The 26,325-nt window shown below is 42.9% G+C and overlaps 1 protein-coding gene across 1 annotated transcript; it reads left to right on the top strand.

Moving 5' to 3' along the window:
- Positions 1-575: 575 nt before the first annotated feature.
- Positions 576-4,214, top strand: LOC309857565 (conserved oligomeric Golgi complex subunit 2-like). The gene is made up of 3 exons (XM_082750280.1): positions 576-631; positions 2,879-2,978; positions 3,800-4,214. The coding sequence occupies exons 2-3, from the start codon at positions 2,961-2,963 to the stop codon at positions 4,022-4,024; spliced, it is 243 nt and encodes an 80-aa protein (XP_082606406.1). The 5' UTR covers positions 576-631; positions 2,879-2,960; the 3' UTR covers positions 4,025-4,214.
- Positions 4,215-26,325: the final 22,111 nt, after the last annotated feature.

Raw genomic sequence — 26,325 nt, forward strand, 5'->3', positions numbered from 1 at the left:
AATGGAGGGGCGCCTGGTGGCTCAGTTGGTTAAACGTCCGACTCTTGATTTTGGCTCAGGTCATGATCTCAGGATCATGAGATTGAGCCCCGCATTGAGCTCTGTGCTCAGCAGGATGTCTGCTCGAGATTCTCTCTCTCCCTCTGCCCCTCCCCTGCACGCGCACATGCAGTCTCTCTCTCTCTCAAATAAACAAATCTTTTTTAAAAAAATAGGAAAGAAATGCCCATAGAAAGATTCAGGATGGGGAAAAAAAGAAATAAGAGTATAGAATATGAGAAAGCAAAGTCTAGGGGTTTTTTTTCCTCTATAAACTTGCAATAGAATATGGAAGTATGCTTATTCTAGAACTAAGATTTGCATTCTTGAGAATTCTGTGTTTCATAGAAATATTCAAAATATAGCATGCCCTATATATTTGAAGTTAACTTTTGGTCTTATATTTTCCTGCATTTAGCATGGGAAATAAAGATGATTAAGAGTAAAGATGGTGACGTTTTTTGTTTGCTTAATTTTTATTTTTATAGATGTGTGTTTTGAGGCTTATACAAGTTATTTGATCAGTTGAAAAGATTGAAAAAATCTTAAATTCACAAAGTTCGAAAGAAACCTCTGCACTAAAAGCAAGCAGGTAAGCATTTTTTTTAACTACGTACCACATAAATTAATACTTCACATCCAATCTAATTAGGAGGGGACGGCTTAGTTAGAATTCATTTCTGAACAAGAAGAAAATCCAGGTTTGTGGCTAGAATGTAGCTCCAGGAGAGTGGAGAGCATGAAATAGTGAAATCTATAACACGTTCCTATAAACCCTTTGGTTATAGACCACAGTTCCAACACGTCATTATGCTTGCAGTGTAAAAGTATATTTGGAATCACCTTCCCTGAGGACTAGCAAAGTCCGGTTGAACTTTAAGGCATACCTACCATTCATCTTGGTTTTTCTCCATCTCATTTTTTTTCCTAGACATGCCCACAGTATTACCATTGATGTATTTTGCACCAGCATTATATTATTATGAAACAGTATAGGACATATCCAGTTGAAATTTACAAACAGGAAAGGAAAAACTTATGAAATAGGAAAAAGATGATGGCTCTCTTTGTTATACTGTGATTGTCTTGTTCCCTTCCTGGTGTGAATTTTCAATCAGCCAGGGTAGATGAGTGACTCAGAAAATGAGTAGTTAGGTCCTGTCAGCGCTGTGAGATGCACAGTGGTGCAGTGGGAGTAGCCGGGGCTGGTCCTACACATACCAGCTGGGCTGCCTGCGTCAAGGTCGCCTGGTGCCCTAAGTGCTCTGTTGTGTGATGCTAACAGTCCCTCCCCTTGCAGGCGGAGTTAGGTTTCTAAATTTTAGGAATTAAGGTTTTAGATTTGGAAGGAACTTGAGAGACCATATGCTCCACATGTCTCATGATGGAGATTAAGAACGGACACATCCCAAAGGAAGCGATTCTCTGGTCCTAGGTCTCTGTCCCCTTTCACATCAAGGCATTCAACTAAGTGGTCAGCCTCCACTGTGCTTGTGTCTCTAGCCCGTTGCACTCGTGCTTCTGCCCCGTTCGTCCACACTTAGCAGACAGTCTGCACGCGGCCCTTCTGCAGCCCATGTGTCTCCAGCGGCTCTGCTTCACTGCGGCCCTTGGCAGTGCCTGCAGCCCCTCCAGCCATGTCCACGTTCGGTCCCTGGGGAGCTGGCCCTCCAGTGTTCTTCCCGTCTTTGCTGTTGCTGCTGTACTCATCGGATAGAAACACCTCAGTGAGCTCTGTGTCTACAATACTGTCCCTTTGCAACACTGTCCTTGATAAACAGACATTGTGCGCTTTCTTGCTCAGAATTACCTTGGAGGACTTTTTTCTCCAGAAGAGCAGCTCTGAGCTCTAGAGTCAGGAAAGCCAGAGCAGCATCAGCACACAGTAAATCCATCATGCTCTGCCAGGCCCAGAAATGCCGAGAAAGGGATAAATAGGAAATGCGCATGGGATCAGTCAGTAGAGGTTGGGATTAGGCTTCAGCACTGTTCCTGCAAAGCGCTTGCCTTCCCTCCACACCAGTTCTGATGCTCTGGGACGGGGCACACCATGGCAGGTCTCCAGAGATTTTGGGTTTTCTTACAGTGTGTTTCCTCACTACCTGACTGCCCATCCTCAGATGTGGGATGCCTCATAGAGCCCAGCAGGGGCTTTGGGGCCTTTGTTGTGTGTTTTTTTTTCTTTCACTGTTCGACTTCCTTTTGAATGGGGTTGACGCTTTCTAATGTGGGGGGCAAGAGGGAAGTGTATCCAGTCCACTTGATGGCAGATGCACTGTGAGTGATTTCTCACCAGCTACCGGAGCACCGTGCTTGCTCTTTCTGGGTAAATTTAAACTTGGAGTCCGCTGCTCTGAGCGATTTCCCAGGTTGCTGCTAGGCGGTCAGTTTTAGCTGATTGAGGAGACAGCAGTAGTTGGTACTGCGGAGGTACTTGGAAGGGAGAATGAGGCAGGCAGAGAAGAAGAGGGGGCTTCGGGTATGAACGGTAGGACAGGGCAAGAGAGAGGAGGGGGTTAGAGAATGGGAGAAGAAGGGAGAAGAAGGGCACGAATGGGAGAGCCCGAGGAACGTGGAGGAATCATGCAGTTGTACCCACACTGACCTAAAATAGCTCCATCCCCTTGCCTGGGCCCTGTGGCCCCGGCCAGGCTGCGACGGTGGCTTCTACGACCTCCCCGCTCCTCACCCCTTGCACTGGGGCCTGCTGCACAGACAGTTTGTCATGAAAATTGATGGCGTTCAGGTGCAGGTGCCTGAGCGCTGTAAGGCATGTGGGGCGGTGGGGGTGGCAGGTTTTTAACTTTGGGAATTACATTTCTCTAATTGTCTCTACTAGCCCTCTCTGGACTAGACAGATTTTGGAGAGAATTGCCACAGAATTTAACCAGTTACACTTTCATGCTGTTCAGAGCAAAGGCATGCCTCTTCTGGACAAAGTAAAACCAGCAAGTGTTGGTTTCGATTTTCAATTTGCTGTTTGTGAATTTCCTGGATGATTTTGGTTTGACCTAGCATTGCCCCTGATAATTGCTAGTCTACAGGATTTTGAAGCTAGCTTTGAATATTTTTTTTTTCAGTGTCTCCTGCTTGGGACCCTGCTTCCATTATGTCACACTAGATAGATTTTGTGTAAAGACACAAGCGTAGTCTCCAAACTATGCAAGTAAAATTAATTCTGAATTTCATGTAACTTGACACATCATATGATGTAGTCAGAGTTCATTTATCCAAAGCCCTTGACTGGGTTTAAATGCACGTTTGTCAGATTTACTCCGTAGCTTAAGAGGCAAATAACTTTTTGTCATTCCGTAATTGTCTAAACTTCACTTTGATGAAGCCGACTTACTTTCAAAGAAATCATAGGGAGGGGACGCCTCAGTGGCTCAGTCAGTTGAGCCACTGCCTCTGGCTTAGGTCATGATCCCAGGGTCCTGGGATTGAGTCCCACCTTGGGCTCCTTGCTTGGCAGGAAGCCTGCTTCTCTTTCTGCCTGTGTCTCCTTGTGTGCTTGTGCTCTCTCTCGACAAATAAATAAATAAAAACCTTTTAAAAAAAAAGAAAATAAGCAATCATGGGGAGAAGAGATTCATTGTTATTCTCTAGGAAATGTTGGAATTTTAATCTTACATATATTCTGGTAGAATTAGAGGCTCGCTTTATATATATAACACATATGTATATAAATTATACACATATATTTGAGCTTTTAGAAACTGTGGTACCTGGACCTTCTTTCCTGGTCTCTCTGCTCTTGCAGCGTATAGCCCACATTACGGCCATGCTGCAGCAGTCCCTGGGGGGCCTGCTGCTAGAAGGGCTTCAGACTTCCAATGTGGACATCATACGGCACTGCCTCCAGACTTACGCTACAATTGACAAGACACGGGATGCAGAGGCGTTAGTCGGTCAAGTACTGGTGAAACCATACATGGATGAGGTTTGTGCCCCCATGCACCTCATTCCACAAACACAGAGCATCTAATCTGGCTTCGTTTCTTGACTGGGTGCGAGAGAGCTCAGGGCTCTTCCTTGAAGATGCTCTTAGTTCCTGCTCTTCTGGTTGTAAGAAAAGGTTGGTCCCGCTTGGTGCCCATCAGCATGGCAGGAATCAGGCATGCGCTCTGGTCTCTTCCAGTGATGCCATAACTCAGGGATTATCTTAATTTAGTAGGGTTGAGGGACTTGCCTAGGAAGAAGGTACGGATCAGAACATTTTCAGGTCAATTTCCATTTCCATAAGTTATACGTTAATGAAGTTGCCAAAAAGCGTGACCCCACCAAGGCGCCCGTGCCCACTGGAGGAGCTGGAAGACAGCTCTGTGCGCAGGGAAAGTCTGTGAGGGGAAGCGTATTCGCAGAATTGATGTGGCCTAAGTCTTGAAGACCATGGGGGAGTTTGCCAGGCTAGGAAGGTGGGAGGGAGGGAATATTCAAAGATAAAGGGCTTTGAAGGGCGAGTTAGCGGGGTAGTACCTTAAGTCCAGAACTTGGTTACCCAGTGTTCTTGACCTATAAGGATACAGTAAAATACAGGGAGTCAGTGTATCCTGCCTCTGAGCGGCCGGAGTATGGGCTGCACCATGTGAGGCCGCCAGCAATCAGCAGCTTCCAACTTAGAGAGCTTGGGTTTCATCTAGTTCAACCTGACAGAAGTCATGAAGCCAGTCTCAGCGTTTGAGGGCTTTCTTCCAGTCACCTGCCAGTGCGAGTGTTCTTTCTGTCTGGTAAGTATAAAGCTACCCACCATGACTTCAGGATGAAAGGCTTCCAGTTTTAAAACGAGACAGTATCCCAGTGATAGAAGTGAAATTGAAGGATTAATTTCAGTAATCTTCTCAGCTTCATTAAGACTACTAAAAGTAAATGATCTGTCAGTTCTTTGTATGTATCCTATTATAGTTCATAGCTCTCTCTGTGGGGGTGAAAAAGATCACATTATTCTTTGTCACTAAATGAAAATATTTTAGTTATTTAATTTATGCCCTTTTCATTGAACTGAATCTAATATGCTAAATTAGGGAAGTACTTTACGTTTCCATGTCATTAAATGAACTGTGGCCACGTTTGTATTTTAAGTTTGTATGCTTGTTATTCACCTCCTGCAACTCAGCCTCACCAAAAAAAATTAAATACTAAAGCAAAGTAAGATGTGTTTTCTTCCATCACTTTCCATCTCAGCCCTTTCCCTGTTCTGGAGACGGTAGAGGATAAGGCCAGGGTGAAGATGATACAGAGCTGTTGTCTGCAGATACAGAATTTCACTTTTAAGCTCAGAAGGGAAGCAGATGAGTGTGTGTGATGTTTTAGCTTCAGGCCAGTCTCTGTCCCTCAGCCTCTGTGTCCCCCAGGGTTGGAGCAGTATTCCCAAATCCCGGGACCTAGATTTTCATGCCATTGTTACTTACCTCCTGTTTAGAAAGCATACTGAGTGGGGAGGAGGAAGGACGAAGTGCATTTTTAAGGTTTACACGATTCTTTTCTCTGTAGTGTATAGTTCATACTTCTCTTTTAGGTGCTTTAAAAACAAACAAAAACACAAACAAACAAACAAATAAATAAATAAAAATAAAACGCTCTTCCTTCTGCTAGGTGATTGAAGAGCAGATCGTTGAGTCTCATCCAGATGGCCTGAAGATCATGTATGCTAATAAGCTCCTGGAGTTTGTTCCTCACCACTGCCACCTTCTTTGAGAGGTCACAAGAGGAGCCATCTCAAGGTGACATAAAATGCTGTGTATGCACCTGAGCTCAGTTTAGTGACCATCTGTTACCTCCTCATGTGCCGCTGATCCCTGGCTGTCCTGTCTGACCCGGGAACGTGGGAACGTGTGCTCTTCCCTATTTGTTACCAGTGCTGTGAGGCAGGTGTCACTTGCCTGGGTTTACAGGGAAGGGAATGAAGAGTGGGGACGAATCTCAATGGTGACATTTGTGTGACTCCAGAGCCTCTGCTTTTCTCTTGTCTATACTGTCTCCTTAACCAGGCTCAAAATCAAAATTGGTTTCCTTCCATTATTGTGATGTCATCATCGGTCTAGAAATACCAATTCATTTTAATTCAACATGTTTTATACTGATGGCAATTAAAGTCATGAACGGTTTTCCCTCCCTCTCTTATTTCATTTCCATGGCTTTCCAGTTCTGTTTCATGAATATCCCATTACCTTCCACCATCTCCGTCATCCCAGTCCAGACCTTTGTTGCCTTTTGTTCGAGGGTAGCGGGCTCTCCCCACCTGGTCTCCCAGCTCCACCTGTCCCTCTTCATTGCAGCCCTCAGCTGTCCCACCTGGCCAGAGCTCTTCAGCCTTCCTGAGTCGCTCGTGGCTTCTCATCGCCCACAGAAGAGCATCCAGTCTTCCTGGTGTAACCTGTGACCGTTGGTGCTTGAGTCCTAGTGGTTCTCCGCTGTAGAACTTTCTACCGTGGAACTTTCCCCCATACCACTATGGTTCCTGGCCAGACAGGAGCACTTGACCTTCCCTAACACACCTGGTACAGAAGATCCCTGACTTCACCTTGGTTCAGTTTATGGTTTTTTGACTTTTTATAATAGTGCAGAAGTGATATGCATTTAGTTTGGATCTTTTCCCAGGCTGGCGATCTACAGTAGGGTCCTCTTTTGTAATGCTGGGCAGGGGCAGCGAGCACAGCCCCCAGGCAAACCACGTGATCACGAGGGTCAGCAACCAACACACTTGAACCGTCCTGTTCGGGCTTTCAGTGCAGTGTTCAGTAAGTTACATGAGATACCAGACACTTTATTGTGAAATAGGCTTTGTGTTAGAGGATTTTGCCCAACTGTGCAATACTGTAAGTGTTCTCAAGACATTTAAGTTTGGCGGGGCTAAGCTCTGATGTTCAGTCGCTTAGGTGTTTTCCATGCATTTTCAACTAAAGAGATTTCCAGCTGAACAATCGGTTTATTAGAAGCCGAGGCCGTCATAAGCCGAGGAACATCTGTCTATACTGTGCGCCTCTGTGTTTTCCTTCATTGCTTCCTGTCTCTTATTCCTTTGTCTTTCTGTTGATCTGTCACTCAACATGAAGCTCCAGTCAAATACAACTTCTTTTTTTTTTAGGTTATTTATTTATTTACTTATTAGAGAAAGCATAAGCAGAGGGGGAGGCAAAGAGTGAAGCAGGCTCCCCACTGAGCAGGGAGCCCGATGTGGGACTCAATCCCAGGACCCTGAGATCAAGACCTGAGCCACCCAAGCGCCCCCAGGCTATGGTTATTTCAAGAAAAAGTCCTATTTGTGAATTCTTCATCTAGTGAAGATGAATTAAAATCAGAAAGTCAACTCTGCCATCTTTAAAAACCCAGGAACAGAAAAAAATTTCACGAGCAGGTATAACCCTATCCACAATAAATCACTTTCAATCCAGTCCTGAAAACTAATACAGAGTAGGAAGAAAGCATTACAGAAAAATTTTGTTTTCATTAATCAAGCTGGAAAATAATGGGCCTTACATGAATGCTCTTTAGGAAGACAGTTCTTATAGTTTTATGTTGATAGAAACTCACATTACATTCGAAATGCATGTTAAAACCATGACTGTAGATTAACTACCACTTTCAGTCGTCAGAAGATGAAAAATGGTCAAGAGTCACCCAAACTGAATCCTGGTTCCTCCTGGAAAATGTGTTCCTAAATATTTTCCCCCTGAACTACTGTGCTCTTTCTGTATCTTACACAGCAGACACTGCGATGCACAAACACACCCAGAAGGCCTTTGAGGGCTGACAGCCTGCTGGAACAATGAGGAATTCACCTGGGTTTCTGCCTTTCTGCCGGGACCAGAAAGTTCTGGGTAACCCAGGTGACGTGTCATGAGAATACATGTGTAGCTCACACCATATGTATTATCTCCTCAGGGTAGACACCAAAATCCATGTTCGTATATAAAAATCCGAGATGCGTACAGAAATCAAGAGTGATTCTGTCATCTTGAAAGAAAAACACACTGTTGAGCTGCCACATGCCTCGTTTCTCCTTGAGTGACTGCAGGAAGTAGCGATTGCAGTCAGAAATCTCAGAAAGAAAAAATTAGAGTAAGGGCAACACCTGAAGTTTATTCCTGAAAATACTTGGAGAACGACTGTGACCAATAAACCAGGGCTTAGTTCATGAGACTGTCAATGAGCTTATAACATCCCATGTCCTGGTCAAACCCTCATGTCTGGGAGATGGAGGGACGTCTTCATCTTCCAGAGCTACTATTAGGGAAAAAGTTGGAGACAATACTGACTGAGTCCCTACTTCAGCAGGAGAGCCAAAAACACCTTGCCCCTCCATAATCCCAAATGAAAATAAACATCTCGGGGCGCCTGGGTGGTTTAAGCTTCTGCCTTTGGCTGGGATCGAGCCCCACGTCGGGCTCTTTGCTCAGCGGTGAGCCCACTTCCCTCCTTCTCTCTCTGCCTGCCTCTAAGCCTACTTGTGATCTCTGTCTGTCAAATAAATAAAATAAATAAAATCATTAAAAAAGAAAAGAAAAGAAACATCTCATTTTACTAGTGTGCAGCAGTGACTATGCTGGAGAAATTATTATTATTTTATTATTAGATGATATATTATTATTATTATTATTATTGTACTATATTGTTAACCTTTTGAATTCGGACACCTAAAATTTTTAATAAAATATGAAGGCCTTTTTTTTTTTAAGATTTTATTTATTTGAAAGACAGAGATCACAAGTAGGCAGAGAGGCAGGCAGAGAGGGGGAAGCAGGCTCCCCACTGAACAGAGAATCCGATGCAGGACTTGATCCCAGGACCCTGGATCATGACCTGGGCTGAAGGCAAGAGGCTTTAGCCCACTGAGCCACCCAGGCGCCCCATGAAGGCTTTTTTTTTTTTTTTAAAGATTTTACCTATTTATTTGACAGAGAGATCACAAGTAGGCAGAGAGGCAGGCAGAGAGAGAGAGAGGAGGAAGCAGGCTCCCCGCTGAGCAGAGAGCCCGACATGGGACTTGATCCCAGGACCCTGAGATCATGACCTGAGCCGAAGGCAGCGGCTTAACCCACTGAGCCACCCAGGCGCCCCATGAAGGCTTTTTTTAAAGAACAAAAACTTCAGACTATATCTTTATCCTATCAGTTCCCACTACAACTGGCTTCTGTCTTGGCCAACATTTAGCCATTCAGATAAAGTCCTTATTTAGTGCTTCGTGTGTATGCATGTGTAAAATAAGCGGACAGTCATAAATCTTTAAGATTGTGTATAATAACCGTGAAATAAGGATTCTTGATACACAAGGTCTCGTCTGGGGAAAACAGCTGGAGAACAGTATGCAGTTTTCAAATGACGAAGGGGAAATACACATTCGGTTATGAGAAAGGGAAGGAGAACAAGACCAAATATTAATAAAAGGGAAAAAAGCTTTTTCTGCCATCTTTCCGTGCCGCAGTAACAGTGTGAACAAATGTCCCACAGATGCCCTCAAGAACATTAACACTGCTGAAAGGGGGGGCGAAGGCCAGGTTCTTAGGAGGCCCTGCACCAAAGTCATCTTCCCGTTTCCTCACTGTGATGACGAAGCATGAGTACATTGGCAAATTTGAAACTATTGATGACCACAGAGCTGGGAAAACTGCTGTGAACCTCACGGGCAAGTTAAACAAGTGTGGCATGACCAGCCCTAGACTTGTATAACTGAAAGATCTAGAAAAGTGGAAGAATATTTCCATCCCCTCAGTTTGGTTTCACTGCATGAAAAAATTCTTCTGGCATCATGCACCATGAAGAAGGAAGAATCCAGGCAGGAGGGAAAATCCTGGGATTCCTTTTTCCTAGAAATATAATATACATGGCATGTGAAATGCCTCAATGGGGAAAAAAAAGGAAAATAAATTACAGTCAACTAATGTTTGACAAGACTGCCAAACAATTCAATGGGGGTAAGAACAGTATTTTACTCCCAAGCAGCCACATGCAAATAATGAAACAGGAGTTCTGCCTCACACCATACAGAGAAAATAACCCCAAATGCATCAAAGACATAGTGTAAGCATTAAAATGATAAAGTTTGGGATGCCTGGGTAGCTCAGTTGGTTGGACGGCTGCCTTCTGCTCAGGTCATGATCCCAGAGTTCCCGGATTGAGTCCTGCATCAGGCTCCAAGCTCCACAGAGATTGCTTCTCCCTCTGACCTTCTCCTCGCTCATGCTCTCTCTCATTGTCTCTTTCTCAAATAAATAAAATCTTTTAAAAAATAAAAATAAAGTAAAATGATAAAATTTTCAGAAGAAAACACAAAGGTAAATGTTAGTGGTCTTGAATCTAACAACGGCTCCTCAGCCAAACACCAAAGTACAAGCAACTTTAAAAAAATAATAAACAAATAAATGGGACTCAACCAAAATATCCCAGTTTTGTGCTTCCAAGGACCCCATTGACAAAGTCAAAAGACAAGCCACTAAATGGGAGAAAATATTTGCAGGTCATATATAAGGAACATGCATTCAGACTGTGTGAAGAATTCTTACAACTCAAATAAAAAGACAACCAAGTTAAGAAATGAGCAAAGAGGGGCGCCTGGGTGGCTCAGCGGGTTAAGTTGCTGCCTTCCGCTCAGGTCTTGAACTCAGAGTCCTGGGATCGAGCCCCGTGCTTTCTGCTCAGCAGGGAGCCTGCTTCTTCCTCTCTCTCTGCCTGCCTCTCTGCCTGCTTGTGATCTCTCTCAATAAATCTCTCTCAAATAAATAAATAAAATCTCTTAAAAAATGAGCAAAGAACTTGAATATACATTTCTCTAATATTCAAATGTATACATTAATATATAAATGTATATATAAATATATTTTACATGATCATATATTTATATAAACATATTTATGTAAATATATTTACATTCTTAACTATGTATTTAAATATAAATAAAATATGAAATATATAATATATATTTAAAGATACATATAAGGTATATATAAAATATATGGGACAATAAGCACGTGAAAATATGCTCAACATCACTAATCATTCGGGAAATGCAAATCAAAACCATGGTGAGATACCACCTCCCACCCACGTGGATGGCTACTATCAAAAACCCCAAAAGCAGGTGTTGGAAGGATGTGAAGAGTTGGAACCTGTAAATTGCTGGTGGGCTTGGAAAATGGCGCAGCCACATTAGAAATGGTTTAGTAGCTCCTCAAAATGCAGAACACAGAGTTGCCATATGACACACCAATATCACTCCTGTGTATAGAGCCATGAAAAAAAACTATGCCCACACAAAAACTTGTGCATGAAGGTTTAGGGCTTATTCATAATAGCGAAAAGGTGAGAACAACCCTGATGTTCATCAACTGATGAAGAGATAAATAAAATGTGATCCATCCAGCCTGTGGAATATTATTCAGCCTTGAAAAGGAATAGAATTTTGATATGTGCCACGACACAGAGGAGCCTTGAAAACATTCTGCTGATTGAGAGAAGTCAGTCGCAGAAGACCATGTATTGCATAATTTGATTTATATGGAATTTCCAGAATAGCTAAATCTACAGAGACCAAAAGTAGATTAGCGGTTGCCTAAGACTGGTGGTGATGGCTAAAGTTTTCTTTTGAGGATGATGAAAATGTGTAGGTAGTTCAGTATAGTATAGTTAAATATAGTGAAAGCCATTAAATTGTCCACATTAGATGGTGAGTGGTATGGCCTGTGAATTATATCTCAATTAAGCTGTCATCGAAAAATGCAAAGAACTTCTCTATTTATCAAGTACAAAAAGAATGAACTTGATTAAAAACATCAAAAATGGGGAAAATAAAAACAAAATAAGATGGGAGGAATAAAATTATGACTGTTTATCATTAATTTAAATGTGTACAGACTGACTTTTTCTATTAAAGCGCCTATCAGGAAGTTACAGATCCACGCTGTTCAAGAAACATACTTAAAATGCAAAAGGGATTGTGAATGTATCAGGTGAGGAGATACCATGCAAAAGAGAAAGCCGGAATGGCAAAATTCATCGCAGACAAGTTGGGTCTAAAGTTATAGGTACTAAGATGAAGAGGGACATTTTTAAAGGCAGAGTTTGGAAAGAAGATGTAAAAGGTATAAGCAGGTATACATCTAACAACATAATACCTGAAGACTCTAAAAATGCAATAACAAGGTAAAATTTTAGCTTTTCAAATGGGAGTATCTACTAGAAGGAGGGAAAAACAAGGACACACAGAAAATAGACAACCTGGGGCGCCAGGGTGGCTCAGTGGGTTAAAGCCTCTGCCTTCGGCTCAGGTCATGATCCCAGGGTCCTAGGATCGAGCCCCACATCGGTCTCTGCTCCGCGGGGAGCCTGCTTCCTCCTCTCTCTCACTCTCTGCCTGCCTCTTTGCCTACTTGTGATCTCTGTCTGTCAAATAAATAAATAAAATCTTTAAAAAAAAAAAAAGAAAATAGACATCCTTATTTCCCTCGGAAAACATTTCTTTCTTACACCTAAGGAAAGCCATATTTGTAAAGATTAATTGCATACTAGGCAACAAAGGAAACCTTTACAAGCCTTCCAAATTAAAGATTTAAAGAACAGTTCTTTGATCACAATCCGGTAGAATCAGAATTAGATAACCTGGTAACAAAAAATTGAAACTACATACAAGTTAAGAAATACAGTCTTCAGTCAAAGAAGAAATCATAAGACGACTGAAGAAAATCTTGAAAGCAATGGAAAGGAGACTATTTCATACCAAAACTTACAGAAGACACCAGAAGTTATACTCTAAGGAGACTTTAGTGTCAAATGTCTTCAATTTCAAACATTTTTTTAAATAAAAGAAAGTACTCATTTAAACCCATCAGAAAAGGGCAGCTCAATCCAAAGAAAGGAAGTAGTTATAATAAAGATAAATTTTTAAACTAATAAAAAATATCAGGGGCAAATAAACTCAAAGTTGTTTCTATGAAAGACTAATGAAATAATAATAATTAAAAAAACTTCACATGCCCTATTAAGGATAAGAGAGGGGGAAGATGGGGTGTGGGAGGAGGTGGGGAGAGGGAAGGGAAATGGGGAAAGGGGGGTTTCAGGGAGGAGGGGACAGAGAGAGGGAGAGAGTTGCAAAACAGATAAGGATTGGGAACAGAGATATAAAAGCAAATGCATAATATAAAAGAATCACTAAACTGCAAGGCACTTTATACTAATCAATTTTATAACCTAGAAGAAACGATGATTTCCTAGGAAAACAAAATCATCCAAATGATTCAAGAATGGAAAATTAAGAAGATGAGTTCCAAGATCAGACAGGTTTGCAGCTGGATAACTGTCATTCTACTGTTAAATGGCAACAGGCAATTAAACAATAATAAGTCAATTCACTTGATGAAGCTGAGCACAATTTTAATACCCAAACCTGAGAAGGAGGAACGGGGAAGCTATTAACAAATCTGGCTTAGGACAGATTAGTTAACAGAAACTGAACTAATGTTAGCAAATAACAGAAGTCAGGCATCTATCAAAGGACTATATCCTGAGACCAACTTGGATTCATTCCAGGAAAATAAAGGGAGCTCAAGACCAGAAAATCAATAAGATTTACCTCATCACTAAATTAACTGTGAAAAAACTCTTAAGACCATAGCAATAAATGCATTTGATAAAAAAATAAAGGCACCTGATAAAAGGTGAGCAGCCATTCTTTATAAAAATGAAGATAAAAACAGAAGGACGTTATGCAGGAGGGATTATTAACTGGGAAGCACTAGATCAAGAGGTAGATAAAATGAGCCCATATTTGTTAAACAGTGACAAAGCCCCATGCGTGCGTGGATAGAGGCGAATGAGCTCATGGATGAGCACCAGGCTGTCAACAGGTATTATAAGGACAAAGGCAGCGGTGAGGAGAGGAGAGTCTTAACAACAGGGAAGAAGGTAAAAGGAGGATTGTAGTTAAAAATTGTGCATGATACAAACACATGCAAATAAGACCGGATATTTTCCGGTATATAGTTTTTTAAAACCCTGCACACATTACTGGAACTACCAACTCTTGCTTTCAGCTCCGCAGCCCTCGCGTGCTTTCCCAGTACCAGGATTCAGGGGTAGATCCTCCGTTGGTGACATCCTATGTCATTGTACTCCTAAAGGGACAGGTGAAACAGCGCAGGGGCTTGAGGTCGGAACTTAGGCATCGCTGCGCCCACCCCAGCTCCCTGCTCGCCCAGCCCCAACTCTGAAGCGGCGGGCACTTGGAGCTGTTAAGAAGCAGGGATCTGAGCAGTTCTCTGGTTTCCCCTGGAGCCATCTGCATCCATCATATTTCCCACAGCTCTCCCTGAGTGTTGGTGCTGGCTCCCCCCGAGTATTCCTTTAACTCCAGGCATACCCTTCTTATGACAGCACCTAGTACTCCCCGTCACAGTGCTCTGTCTGTCACATGCATCCATTGATCAACTTTGTGCTGGTTGAGGGCTGGAGCCCCCTCCTGTTAACTTCTCAAGTCCGTTTCTAATGCAGCAGCACCTGGCACTTAAGCACCCTGTCAGTACCTGCCAAATGAATGAAATGTACTCAAAACATAGTATTAAGTCTGCATTCTGAAACTCCTTTTTGGAGCTGTTTGCTATCATTTTCCCAGGCAATTAAAAAAATTTCCAGCCTTGCTGCCAATAACCTGAAGGGGTAAAGGAATGCCGGCATGCCCCATGGGACATGTCACTCTGGATGGTCCTTCGGCAGCAGGGACTTAGATAGCGCTCTTCCAAACCCAGCAGGATGGTGGAATGGGTACGTGGCTGAGTGCCTCCCGGGTCTGACCCTGTGTGATGCCACCCGGTGCCTGCAGCTGCCCTCTGGAAGGTGTTGCTTTTGCGGCAGAGCCGGAGGGCCCCAAGCATGTGTCTGTCTCCAAAGTCCTGGGCACCACATCACAATGCCTTCCTGAGAAGCAGAATCAAGGACAGTTGCTGATCTTCATTCCTTCCCACCAAAGGTATCTCATACACCATCTTTGGAAGTTGGAGCCAGGGGGTGCCTGGGTGGCTCAGTCAGTTAAGTGTCTGCCTTCAGCTCAGGTCATGATCCCAGGGTCCTGGGATCGAGTCCCACACATTTGCCTCCCTGCTCAGCGGGGAGCCTGCTTCCCCTTCTCCCTCTGCCATTCCCCCCACTTGTGCTTTCTGGCTCTCTGTGTGTCAAATAAGTGAATAAAATTTTTTTAAAAAGTTTGGGCCATACTCTTTAGCCATTCTACTTTCCCTGGGGTAATTTGCCACCTCCCTGAATTTACCTGAATCTTTCCCAAAATCTACTTATCTTCCAGCCTTCTTGACCATAATGAGTCTATAAATTTTCAATAGACAGTGTGAACTTACACTTGCTAATATTTGCATAACATGCACCTCTTTCGATCTCAAAGAAAAGCTTTGCACCGCAATGGTCTCTAATCTCCAATTAGGTTCTGTTCCGGGATCCCACTGGAATTCTATGCGCCTGTTCCCTAAGATCCCATAAATTGTGGTCCAGTTTCCCAGCCAGCCAAGGAAAGCACATGGGAAATCTTGCTGAAGTATGAGTAAGAGCCAACGAAAGGGAACATATTTATCTGCCTCGAATGCTGGGACCTGAGGAAATCAAGTTTCATTACAGACAAATCAGGAAGGAGGTGCAGATTGCTTTTTATGTCACTCTGGAGTGGAGGTCTGCCATTGATCATTAAGGCCATTTCCTGCAATGCACTCACCAAAGTGAGTGGACAAAACTTAGGAAATGGCCAAGGGGAGCTCTGCTTACACTTTACACTCTCAGCATTTATTTGTATTATTTTCTTTATAGGGCAGTATAGAGACTTGAGACCACATTGAAAAAGCAAAGCTTGTCATCCTGTGGCCTTGGGTCAAGAATAGAGATAGTGCTGCTCATGTCAGTTTCAACCTCCAGTGGCCAAGGGTTTGATCTGATGCTCTTTCAAGTTTTCACCATAGCCTTTCTCAAGCTCAATGGCCAATAATCCCACAGGAGGAGATTTTAGGGCCCTCTCAAACTTCTGTTTTGCTATCTCTCCCCAGCCTGCTTCCTCTGCAAAAGTCACCACTTTGCCTGTGCATCTACCACCTCTTAGAGCCTTTGGAATCAGCCACGAATTGCAGTGTTGATTCCTTCCATGACCACATATTTTTTACAGAAAAACTCTTCTTCATTATGCCTTGCCAGTCAGAGTGACGGTTTCATCCGCAACCTGGACCAGGTTCGGGAATGTTCTACACATAAATGTGAGCAAATGTCTTCTGTATTGAGAGACATGTACAATCTGTAAATGGAATCTATTGAAAAACCAATACATAGGGTACACTTATGTCCTGACCCAGCTGGAAGGAGGCAATTCATTTCTATCTTTCAGAAAATTGGTGTAACACATTGATTTTCATAACAAAGAAAGCAGTTTTGTGTCCTCTACCAAAAGACTGTCATGGTAAGCAATAAATTGCCTCTTTGGGGTGAACAAATTAATAAGATATTTTCTAAATTTCAAAATAACAAAGACAGAACGATGTCTGTAATGCTAAGTGCATCTCCTTAGTTGCATGGCACTGTGTCATGGACCACCTGAGCAATGACACATGGCGGCCGGTAGTCTGATTTGTACATCAATTCACCTGGCAACCTGTTAAAAGAAAGTCTTGCACATGACAAGCTTTCAATAAGACACTGACAAGATGGCCAGGAAGCCCCCTTAGCTGGCTTTTGCAGGTGTCCAGACATCTAGTCAACCTACCTCACCAACTCATCACCATGCTTACTGGAGTAAACCCAATCTCTTCCTTCCCCCCTGGAGATGGGAGAAGAGCCACTCACACGTTTGTATGGAATTCTCATTCCCCCTCGCTCTGTCCCCACATGGCGCTGTCCGTGTAATAAATAAACAAATCTGTATGTCACCCGGAAGTTCCTGGGTCAAATTACACAACTCGGACAATTTTGGGTCACTACAGCCTTTTGTTCTTCTCTCCACCTTAAGCCTTCTGGGTGACCAACAACTATCTAAAACTCATGTTGCTGCCATATGCTGTTGTTCTGCTTCATCTTCCCAGTAAAGTTCAGTATTTTTCCCTAAAGTTTGGTTTATCAGTATCTCCAGCGTCTATCTCCAGCTAGGGTCATGATCCCAGGTCCTGGGATCAAGTCCCACTCTGGACTTCCTGCTCTGCGGGAAGCCTGCTTCTGCCTCTGCCTCCCATCTCTTATGAATAAATAAAGAAAATCTTTAAAAAAATTTTAAAAAACCATTTCTATCTTCCCACTTTTAAAGATTAATTCTAGGAATTATTGCTATAAATCCAGTGTCCTATCTCTTTCTTAAAAAGTCTTCTCCAGGGCACCTGGGTGTCTCAGTTGATTAAATGTCTGACTCAAAATTTTGGCTCAAGTCATGATCTCAGGGTCATGGGATTGAGCCCTTAGTGAGGCCTCTGTGCTCAATGGGGAGTCTGCTTCTCTCCTTTTCCCTTTGCCCCACCCCCCCCTACTCACATGTGCACACACGTGTTGTCTCTCTCTCTCTCAATAAATAAATAAACAAATCTTTAAAAAGTCTTCTCCAAAGGGAGTTTGACAAATAGTCCAGTAAGGGGCTGGAAGAAAATATTATAAGTTTTATTCATATTTCATGTCATCCATTTAACTGTTTAGCTTTTGCATGCCTTTTATAATAATTTAGTAGAGTAGTAGAGTTTATAATTTATCAAAAATTTGCTTAAATTTGTGCTATGTCCGCAAATATTTTTTGTATGTATGTATGTATGTATGTATGTATGTATGTATGTATTTATTTATTTATTTTTGTGAAAGAGAGGTGCACAGTAATAAAAGGAGATCACTGCTCCAGGGACCCAGATATTTCCCCAAGTCCTGTTTCCTTCCATTCCCTCTGGGCTTCATTAGACCCCCTTAACACCAATCTTGTCCCTAAAACACGCCCTCTGCAGCACCAAGTTCAAATGCTTAACTCGGGCCATCACTGCAGGCTGTACCGGGATGACCTTAGGGAAAAGGGTGGTGGGTCTCACGGGTTAGCTGTGTCACCTCAATGAACAGTCCTTTGTTCTGAACAGCTAGTGCAGCCCACGTTTGCAATCACAGGCTCTGGCACCAGAGTGGGCGTAGATCCCAGCTGGCCCCTCAGTAGCAATATGGCTTTGGGAAAGTTGTGTCATTTCTGGCCCAGACTTAAGGCTCATCCATAACGTGGAGGAGAAGACAGTGTGACCCTCAGTGGGCTGTTGAAAGGATCACGAGATGGTTCGACTCAGGTGCTCCGAGGTACCCAGCACACAGTAGGCCCACAGTAGAACAAAAAGTTGTTCTATTGATCTTATAGTTACTATTACTCCTACTAACAAAACAGACTGATCATTTGAGATGATTTTCAAGCGAAGTGTCTTTGCCTGGATTTCTAAGATTAACCTACTTCAAAATGAATTCTGCTCTACTGTGAAAAATGAGCTAACCAGCAGGTTTCTTCTGCATCTTTTCTGAACTTTTTAGGATCCTCTCTAGAGAAAGGTTCTAAAGGAAGGCAAAGTGCAGAAATACTCTTGCTTCAAAGGATGTGTAGGAAATGATAAATTTTGCCAAAAAACAGTGCCTTGAACATAAAAGATGTTTGACGAAGCTCACTGTAGATGAAAGACCCGCGGATCCCCTTACCCAAGAATCCAACACTGCCACTGGATGCAATCAGCAAGAGGTTCTTTATTGTTACGCAGGCGCCTGCGGGTGGTCAGCGCGCGCCTGCGGGTGGTCAGCAGCTCCTGCTAGCTGAGCACACCTGGCTGGGGCGGTGCAGGATTTTTATAGACAGGTGCAAACAAGTTTTGGGTGGGGCGCAACTGATTGGTTGACAGTTAGAACTTTTGAAAAAGGCATATGTGGAGTTTGCTGATTGGCTTTGGGGACCCGCTCGCGCGGAAGAGAGAGGCGGGAAGGGGGAACAAGCTGATTGGTTCTGAGGGCCGGTGCGCGGGAGGAGAGAGGCAGGGAGGGGGAACAAGAAGGGGGAAGGTAGGAATGCCATCATGGCGTCTTTTATTATTTCTATAAGCCAAGCAGTTACAGAAGGGCAAAAGAGCAATTAGTCACGCAATTAATAACCTAATCTACGCCTAAAAGCCAGCGGTTCACAGAAAAGCAAACAAGCGGTTAGTTATCCTATCTATCTTCCAGGGGAGGGGACTTTCCAGGGCAGGGGTCTTTCATTCCCCCCTTTTTCTTTATCATGGATAGAATCTTATATCCATTCGTCTTGTTCCTGCTCTAAGTGGGGTGCAAGGCGCCAGCTTTTGCTTTCTCCTCAGCCAGCCTCCTGCTCCTTCATTTCCCCCTGAACAATCTTGACCCTGAAATCTTTAAGGGGGTTGAAGGTGGAAGGTCTCATCTTCTGTAACTTCTTCGTGCTGAATAGGGGCGTAGAGCTGTCCCTGCCTGCTTGGGTCAATATTGATCAGGGAAGGAACATATAAGGGAGTTACAAAGGTGGAGGCAGCTGAATCCAGTGCTGACAGTGAAGAAGCGTCCTTGCGCACGACAAGGATCGTCTGTCGTGGCGAAGTCATTGTAGCAATGGAGTCTTGGCACCAAGTAGAGAAACATGGAACAAAGCAACATATTAAGGTTAATGAGGTGATAAAAATGAGAAGCCCGAGAAGGAGATTTGGCCATAGTCCTCCTTCAAATTAGGAACTTAACCAGTTACTGAGAGAGAAGGATCTTGTAGGGCCTTAATCTGGGTGTTCATATCCTTTATTATTCCTGTGACATTTTTGTGATAGTCTGGGATGTATACGCAACATTCTGTTTTGATGATTGCACATGTGCCATCCTGGGCTGCTGTCAGGACATCCAAGGCCATCCTATTTTGTAGGACTGCCTTGCATATCTGTGACACTTCAGTATTAAGCTGGGAGATGCTATTTAGTGAATCATTGAGTGCCTTTGTAGTATATTTATTAAGGGCTTCTACATGCCACATGACATTCTCTAGTCCCGCAGATGGAACAAAGATGGATGCTAAGTGATCATACCATTTAAAAACAGATTGTGTCCATCTTTGTTTCAAGTTGGGGAGATTAGCTGGAGTTGTAATGGTTTTAGTAATGCGCCCATGGATCCAGGCAAATCCTAAAGTACAGCGACCTATCCACCCTGGAGGAAGCCAGGGCCACAGGTTGGTTCCACATATCTAGTGGGTTCTGTTTGGAGCTGGCCATCTGATGCCAGGTCACCTTGCCCAATCAGTAGCAAACCGGTCAGTAGCCTGGAGTACTATTACTTGGGAACACATTTCTAGTGAGCCATCCTAGACATCATGTGTTATTTGCCCAAGTACCACTCGTATGATTCTTGTTCCCAGCATAAAACTGCCTTCTGACTGAGCTGTCCAATCATGGGTGTAAGACACAGATGTGTATCCCAGATTTGATATATGCCATCCTTAGTATAGCGATGAGGAGGGTTTTGGAACTTCGGCCCATATTGGATTGGGGAGTTATGGCTTGATAGCAATCCCCTTTCTTTCCAAATAGCTCCATGGGCATGTAGTACCAGGAAAGCATATTTGGAGTCAGTATAAATGTTAATTCTTAGGCTTTGGCAATTGCAAAGTGCTAGTGAGCACTATGGCACACCTAGCTTTTCTTATTTTTTTCTATGAAAACTACTGTCATCAGAAAATCAACTGTCATTCGTATTTTTAACAGGGGCATCTTAAATCTGGACAAATAGAGTAAGCAAGATCAATAACTTTTGAACATTTTTGCTCTATAGAGAAAGAAGTACAGTGGTCAGGTTCAGGCATACAGGTAACTAGGTTTAAAGTATGACAAGTTTTAAGTATTATTTATGGCATATCTGTTAGTGTAGCCCAGTATTTAATAAGTCGGCCTCCATCATCCATTGGTGGCCTTTGGCTTCTAAGACAAATCTGGACCTGATGTGAAGTCATTACAGTCAGGGACTGTTTTATAGTGAGCTTTGAGGCTCTTTTTATGAGGAGGGCTGTTCTATGCTTAGCTAAAGCATCTGTTTGCAATTGCACCTCAACAGAGGTAGCCTCTAGGATAAATATGACTAAGGGATGAAACCAATAAGACGACCTTTGAGTGGTCCAGCCTTAACAATATCCTTATTACAGAGGATCACTGGCAAGTGAGAAAACTTGTCAAAAGATAAGGGGAGTCCCTCATGGAGCATTCAATCCATTCATAAAGAAAGTGGGGTCATCCATCCATTATTTCCACAAGTCCATAGTTAATCCTATGGAGTGTGATAGGTTGGCTTTTAGGCAATTTCATTATCCCAGCCACACATAAGGTGTTAGTTAAGTTATACAATTGTAGGGGAGTCAATCCCATTTTCCAGTTGTTTAATCATGTGCCGTGGGGTCTGCTAATATCCCCACAAAACAGTAAGATTGACTAAAGAAGCGATTGTACAACTTCTCTGAAGTTTATCTCAAATTGTTTAGCTTAGGTAAACATTTAAAGACAATCAAATCTAGAATTTAACATTCATAAAGGTGTGTTACTAAAACAATTTTTCTCTCTAAAATAACCCTCATTTCCAGAGATAGCCAAATCAGGACTAATTCACTTGTGAAACAAGTCCAGTTTTAACAAACTTGGCCTAATTATTTACATAAGCACAGCAAGAACAGTGAGTGTGATCAATAGATCTTTTAGAATCTGCTTTGCTGGAACTTTGTATAAGGAATCTCTAGGTTGAACTTTTAGTAGCCTCTCCGGGCCAGAAGCCAAGCCCTGTACTTGCCATGAGGCATGCCTGCAATGCCTTTGGGCGAATTCCTCTTCCCAAGAATGCACCTACCAAGGAGTGACATTCTTTACTCACCTGGTGGGGCTGCTGGGAACTCTGTAAGCAAGGTATCAGGCCAACAGTCCCAAGGGGCTTTATGGCTCCAGGTTTCATAAAGTCAACCTTAGTTCCTTAAAGCTGTCTGGTCATATCTGAGTCTTTTCAAATATGACATCCCAGTCAAAGCCTTGGTAAAATAACCAGTTTCCAATTCTTTCCTGTTACAAGGAGAACAGATTCTTATTGAACTTATGCAAATGACTGATTGCCATGGAAGAAAGAATACTTACTAAGACCTTTTGGTTTCAGAGGGTTCAGATAAAGAGAAAATTTGAATGCCTTGAGCACTTTTACAAATGAGCACTTTTACATCTCTATAAGTTACAGATAACTAGGAGGAAGTATCTCTAGTCTGGAAGAGCAAACATTAGAGAGAACCAGCAATGTTCAAAGTAAGATAAAACATTAAGAGACATAACATTATCATCTTTTAGTTCATTTAGTCCCATATTACTAATTCTGGTGAATGCGGCTTTAGTCAGTTTTGGAAATTCTTACCCATTTCAGTTTTAGGATTTTCAAGCATATCAAATATCTGTAGAAGTCCTTTATAGGAATCTCCTTGAAGATAAAACTCATTTTACCAGAGAATTAAAACAATTATAAATGACGAAAACTCAGAATGGATATGGTTAGAGCTAAAGAGACACGGGAGTTTACAATTTAGCTGCAAGGAAATCAGGTTATTTCTGTGATACATAACATTTCCATAATTACAGTATCAAGCGATGATCTCTCAAAACGTTAAAACTTTAGGAAGTGCGTAGAATCTCTAGAATAGTTATAGCATTTTCCCAAATGTAACCCAAGGTTTATCATTGGTTCAGTAGTACTTCATGAGCAACTTCGCATACCTTTAACCTGAGTTAAAGAGATTTACAACTTAAATCTTGTCAACATTTGCTAAAATCTTAGAAAGTTTTAAAGCACATGCCTAAATATAATTAGGGATGTTAAACACCTGATAAAACTGAACATAGAAACTGGTTTTTCTGGACAGGCAAAGAGAAAACCATTTACATTTTCTTAACAGCAGATCGATTGATCTAAGAAAACATTGTCCTTTTGAACAGAGAATTTCAGTCTTGTACCAATGTACCTTTAAAACCCATTCATTTCAATCTTAATCCTTTCTTGACCATAGATAAAATTCCTTTTCTGAAGATTTCCCTTCATAAACCTTCAACTTTCCTTTGCATTCAGGTTTGTCCCAAGCCATTTCCTTCTAAACAACCATCTCATTTAGGACAAAATTATCTTTCTTTACCTTCAACAAAATGTATTCCCATTCCTTAAATCTTTCCTACATATCTCCTACTTTCCTACATACAGAGTTTCCTTTTATTTCCATCAGTCTTAGCTACACTAAGCAGAACTTTGTATTCTTAGAAACACCTTTAGTTATTAACCAATTGTGAACTGTTACAACAGAATTCTTCAGGTGGCAAATTTATGAATCAGTTAAGTGGAAAACAAGCTTACCAGCAGATTTAAATACTCTTAGTTTCTTTGCAGTAAGAAGTCAAAAGCACAAACCTACATCCAGTAATTTATGACTTAGTATTTTATCCTGTTTGGTTAAGACCTAGATGTCCACAATTTAATTCCATTTGTCATCCAAGCAAAACTTTAAAACTTTCAGGTTACCAAAGACTTTGAAAGCTACTTCAGCAATTACCCATTAGAACTTTAAGATAGACAATTAACCATCAGTTTAGTCATTTCTTTGCTAACAAATTTTAATAAATAACATGAGCTTATTTGACCTTCAGTAAATTTTGAAGTTTCACATTTACTGCTGATAACTTAAAAGACACGTCTTTCTTAATCAAACCAACAAACTTAACTTAGTTCCAATAGTGATTTACGTTCCACCTGGGCCCACTCCACTTTGAATGTTTACCTGAGACATGCGTGGGAAGATCTGGAGTGGGGAGTGTTAGGTCCAGGGGGGGCTCTTCTTGCTCCTTGACAGTGAAAAGAGAAGGAGCTGTGGTGCATGATCTAGAGGCCAGTCATGCAGGCTGCACACACGTTGGTACAGAAACACGTAAGGGGGAAACAGAAGAAACAAAGTGCTACCAGGAGGCAGAGAAAAGATTACCAGTTTTAGAGCTCATAAGCCCCAACAGAGGAGCAGAGGCCATGCTTTCCCACCAGCAAGGGGGGAGGGGTTAGGCAGTCCAAGTCAGGCCAGAGAACACAAGGAAACTTCCCCGAAACAAAGAGAGTTTCGGCAGCTGCTTGGGAATATTCCTTATAGTCTCTGTCTCGAGTTAGACCAACACCCAGTTGGCTCCAGTTATAGCCATTAACACGGGAAGTGAGTGAGGGAGAAGCCCCCACATCTATTAGGAGTAACAGAAAGAAATAAAGCCAGAGTCCCCTTAAACAGAATGTAACCTTCATGACCAGTACAAGGAACATATATCCACATTTAAAGACATAACATGGAGACATGCATGAAGACATACATTGTTGGCCTCCATTCGGAGTCAAAGAAAACACCAAGGACAATAAGCAAGACACACAAAACAATTAACAAGAAGGCGCTGCGCGATTTCGGTACAAAACCGAAAATACAAATTCAACCGGCCTAGGGGAACCACGAGGTCTCCCTTTGGCGGACAGAACCAGCCCAGGGGAACCACGAGGTCTCCCTGTGGCGGACAGAACCAGCCCAGGGGAACCAAAAGGCTCCTCTGCGGCGGACAGAACCAGCCCAGGGGAACCAAAAGGCTCCTCTGCGGCGGACAGAACCAGCCCAGGGGAACCAAAAGGCTCCTCTGCGGCGGACAGATCCCTGGGGCGTCCCCCAGGGTGGCAGGGGAGAAGTCCGAGTTCGTCAACTCCTTCTCAAGCTGCCTACAGAATACAGAGCAACAACGCGCGCTGTTGTACAGTCCTATTCTGCTACCCGCAGAACAGGCAGAACAGAGGCCTCACAAGACGAGAGACAAACAAGAGCACGAGACAGGAGACAAAAACACATAGTTATTAAAATTTAAATGCTGGCCAGCTTACCTCCCGGTGGGAGTCGGTTGGATCCTTGGGCAGGAGTCCGATGATCTCGGTGGGACCTCCAAATGAAAGACCCGCGGATCCCCTTACCCAAGAATCCAACACTGCCACTGGATGCAATCAGCAAGAGGTTCTTTATTGTTACGCAGGCGCCTGCGGGTGGTCAGCGCGCGCCTGCGGGTGGTCAGCAGCTCCTGCTAGCTGAGCACACCTGGCTGGGGCGGTGCAGGATTTTTATAGACAGGTGCAAACAAGTTTTGGGTGGGGCGCAACTGATTGGTTGACAGTTAGAACTTTTGAAAAAGGCATATGTGGAGTTTGCTGATTGGCTTTGGGGACCCGCTCGCGCGGAAGAGAGAGGCGGGAAGGGGGAACAAGCTGATTGGTTCTGAGGGCCGGTGCGCGGGAGGAGAGAGGCAGGGAGGGGGAACAAGAAGGGGGAAGGTAGGAATGCCATCATGGCGTCTTTTATTATTTCTATAAGCCAAGCAGTTACAGAAGGGCAAAAGAGCAATTAGTCACGCAATTAATAACCTAATCTACGCCTAAAAGCCAGCGGTTCACAGAAAAGCAAACAAGCGGTTAGTTATCCTATCTATCTTCCAGGGGAGGGGACTTTCCAGGGCAGGGGTCTTTCATTGACAGTGTATCCCTCCAGGATTCATAAGTTGAAAACTCAATGTCCAAAGGGACATAACTAGGAGATGGGGTCCTTGGGAGATGTTTAGGTCATGAGGGTGGAGTCCTCATGGGCGAGATTAGTGTCTCCATAAGAGAGACCCCACAGAGATCCCTCGCCTCCTCCACCTTGGAGGTTATAGGGAGAAGATGGTCATCTGTGACCCAGGAAGTGGGCACTTGAACAGACACGGAATCTTCCAGGGTCTTGATCATAGACTTCCCAGGTTCCAGAACTGAGAGAAATAAGTATGTCTTTAAAGCACCTAGTTTATGGTGCTCTTGTTACATCAGCACAAACTAAGATAAAGCTTGTCTCTTATACTGAAAAATAACACAAATGTTAACAACAATTTTAAAAAGGAACATTGTGGCCAATGACATGTAATGAACATCATCTCTCCTCTACAGAGCCAAGAGCTTAATTAGTTTCGGGCAACTCAGTAGAGTATGATTAAACCAAAGAGCAGCAAGATGTCTAAATGCTCAAGTCCTCTGCCTCCTACTTTTCTGCCAAAACAAAAGAAAAGCCCTAGGCTGGTTTTGGTTACCACCAAGCACAAAACAGCCAAATTCCAAATTAAAAAGCTCTGGGGTTTAATTGTGGATGTATGGAATTACATAGAAGCTCTCTTTGATCATTCCAAAGGATGTTTCCCTCAAAGGTTACAAATACATCTCAGCCTACCAACCATCTCA

This window comes from Mustela nivalis, assembly GCF_964662115.1.
Source record: "Mustela nivalis genome assembly, contig: HAP1_SCAFFOLD_912, whole genome shotgun sequence".
Classification (NCBI taxonomy): domain Eukaryota; kingdom Metazoa; phylum Chordata; class Mammalia; order Carnivora; family Mustelidae; genus Mustela; species Mustela nivalis.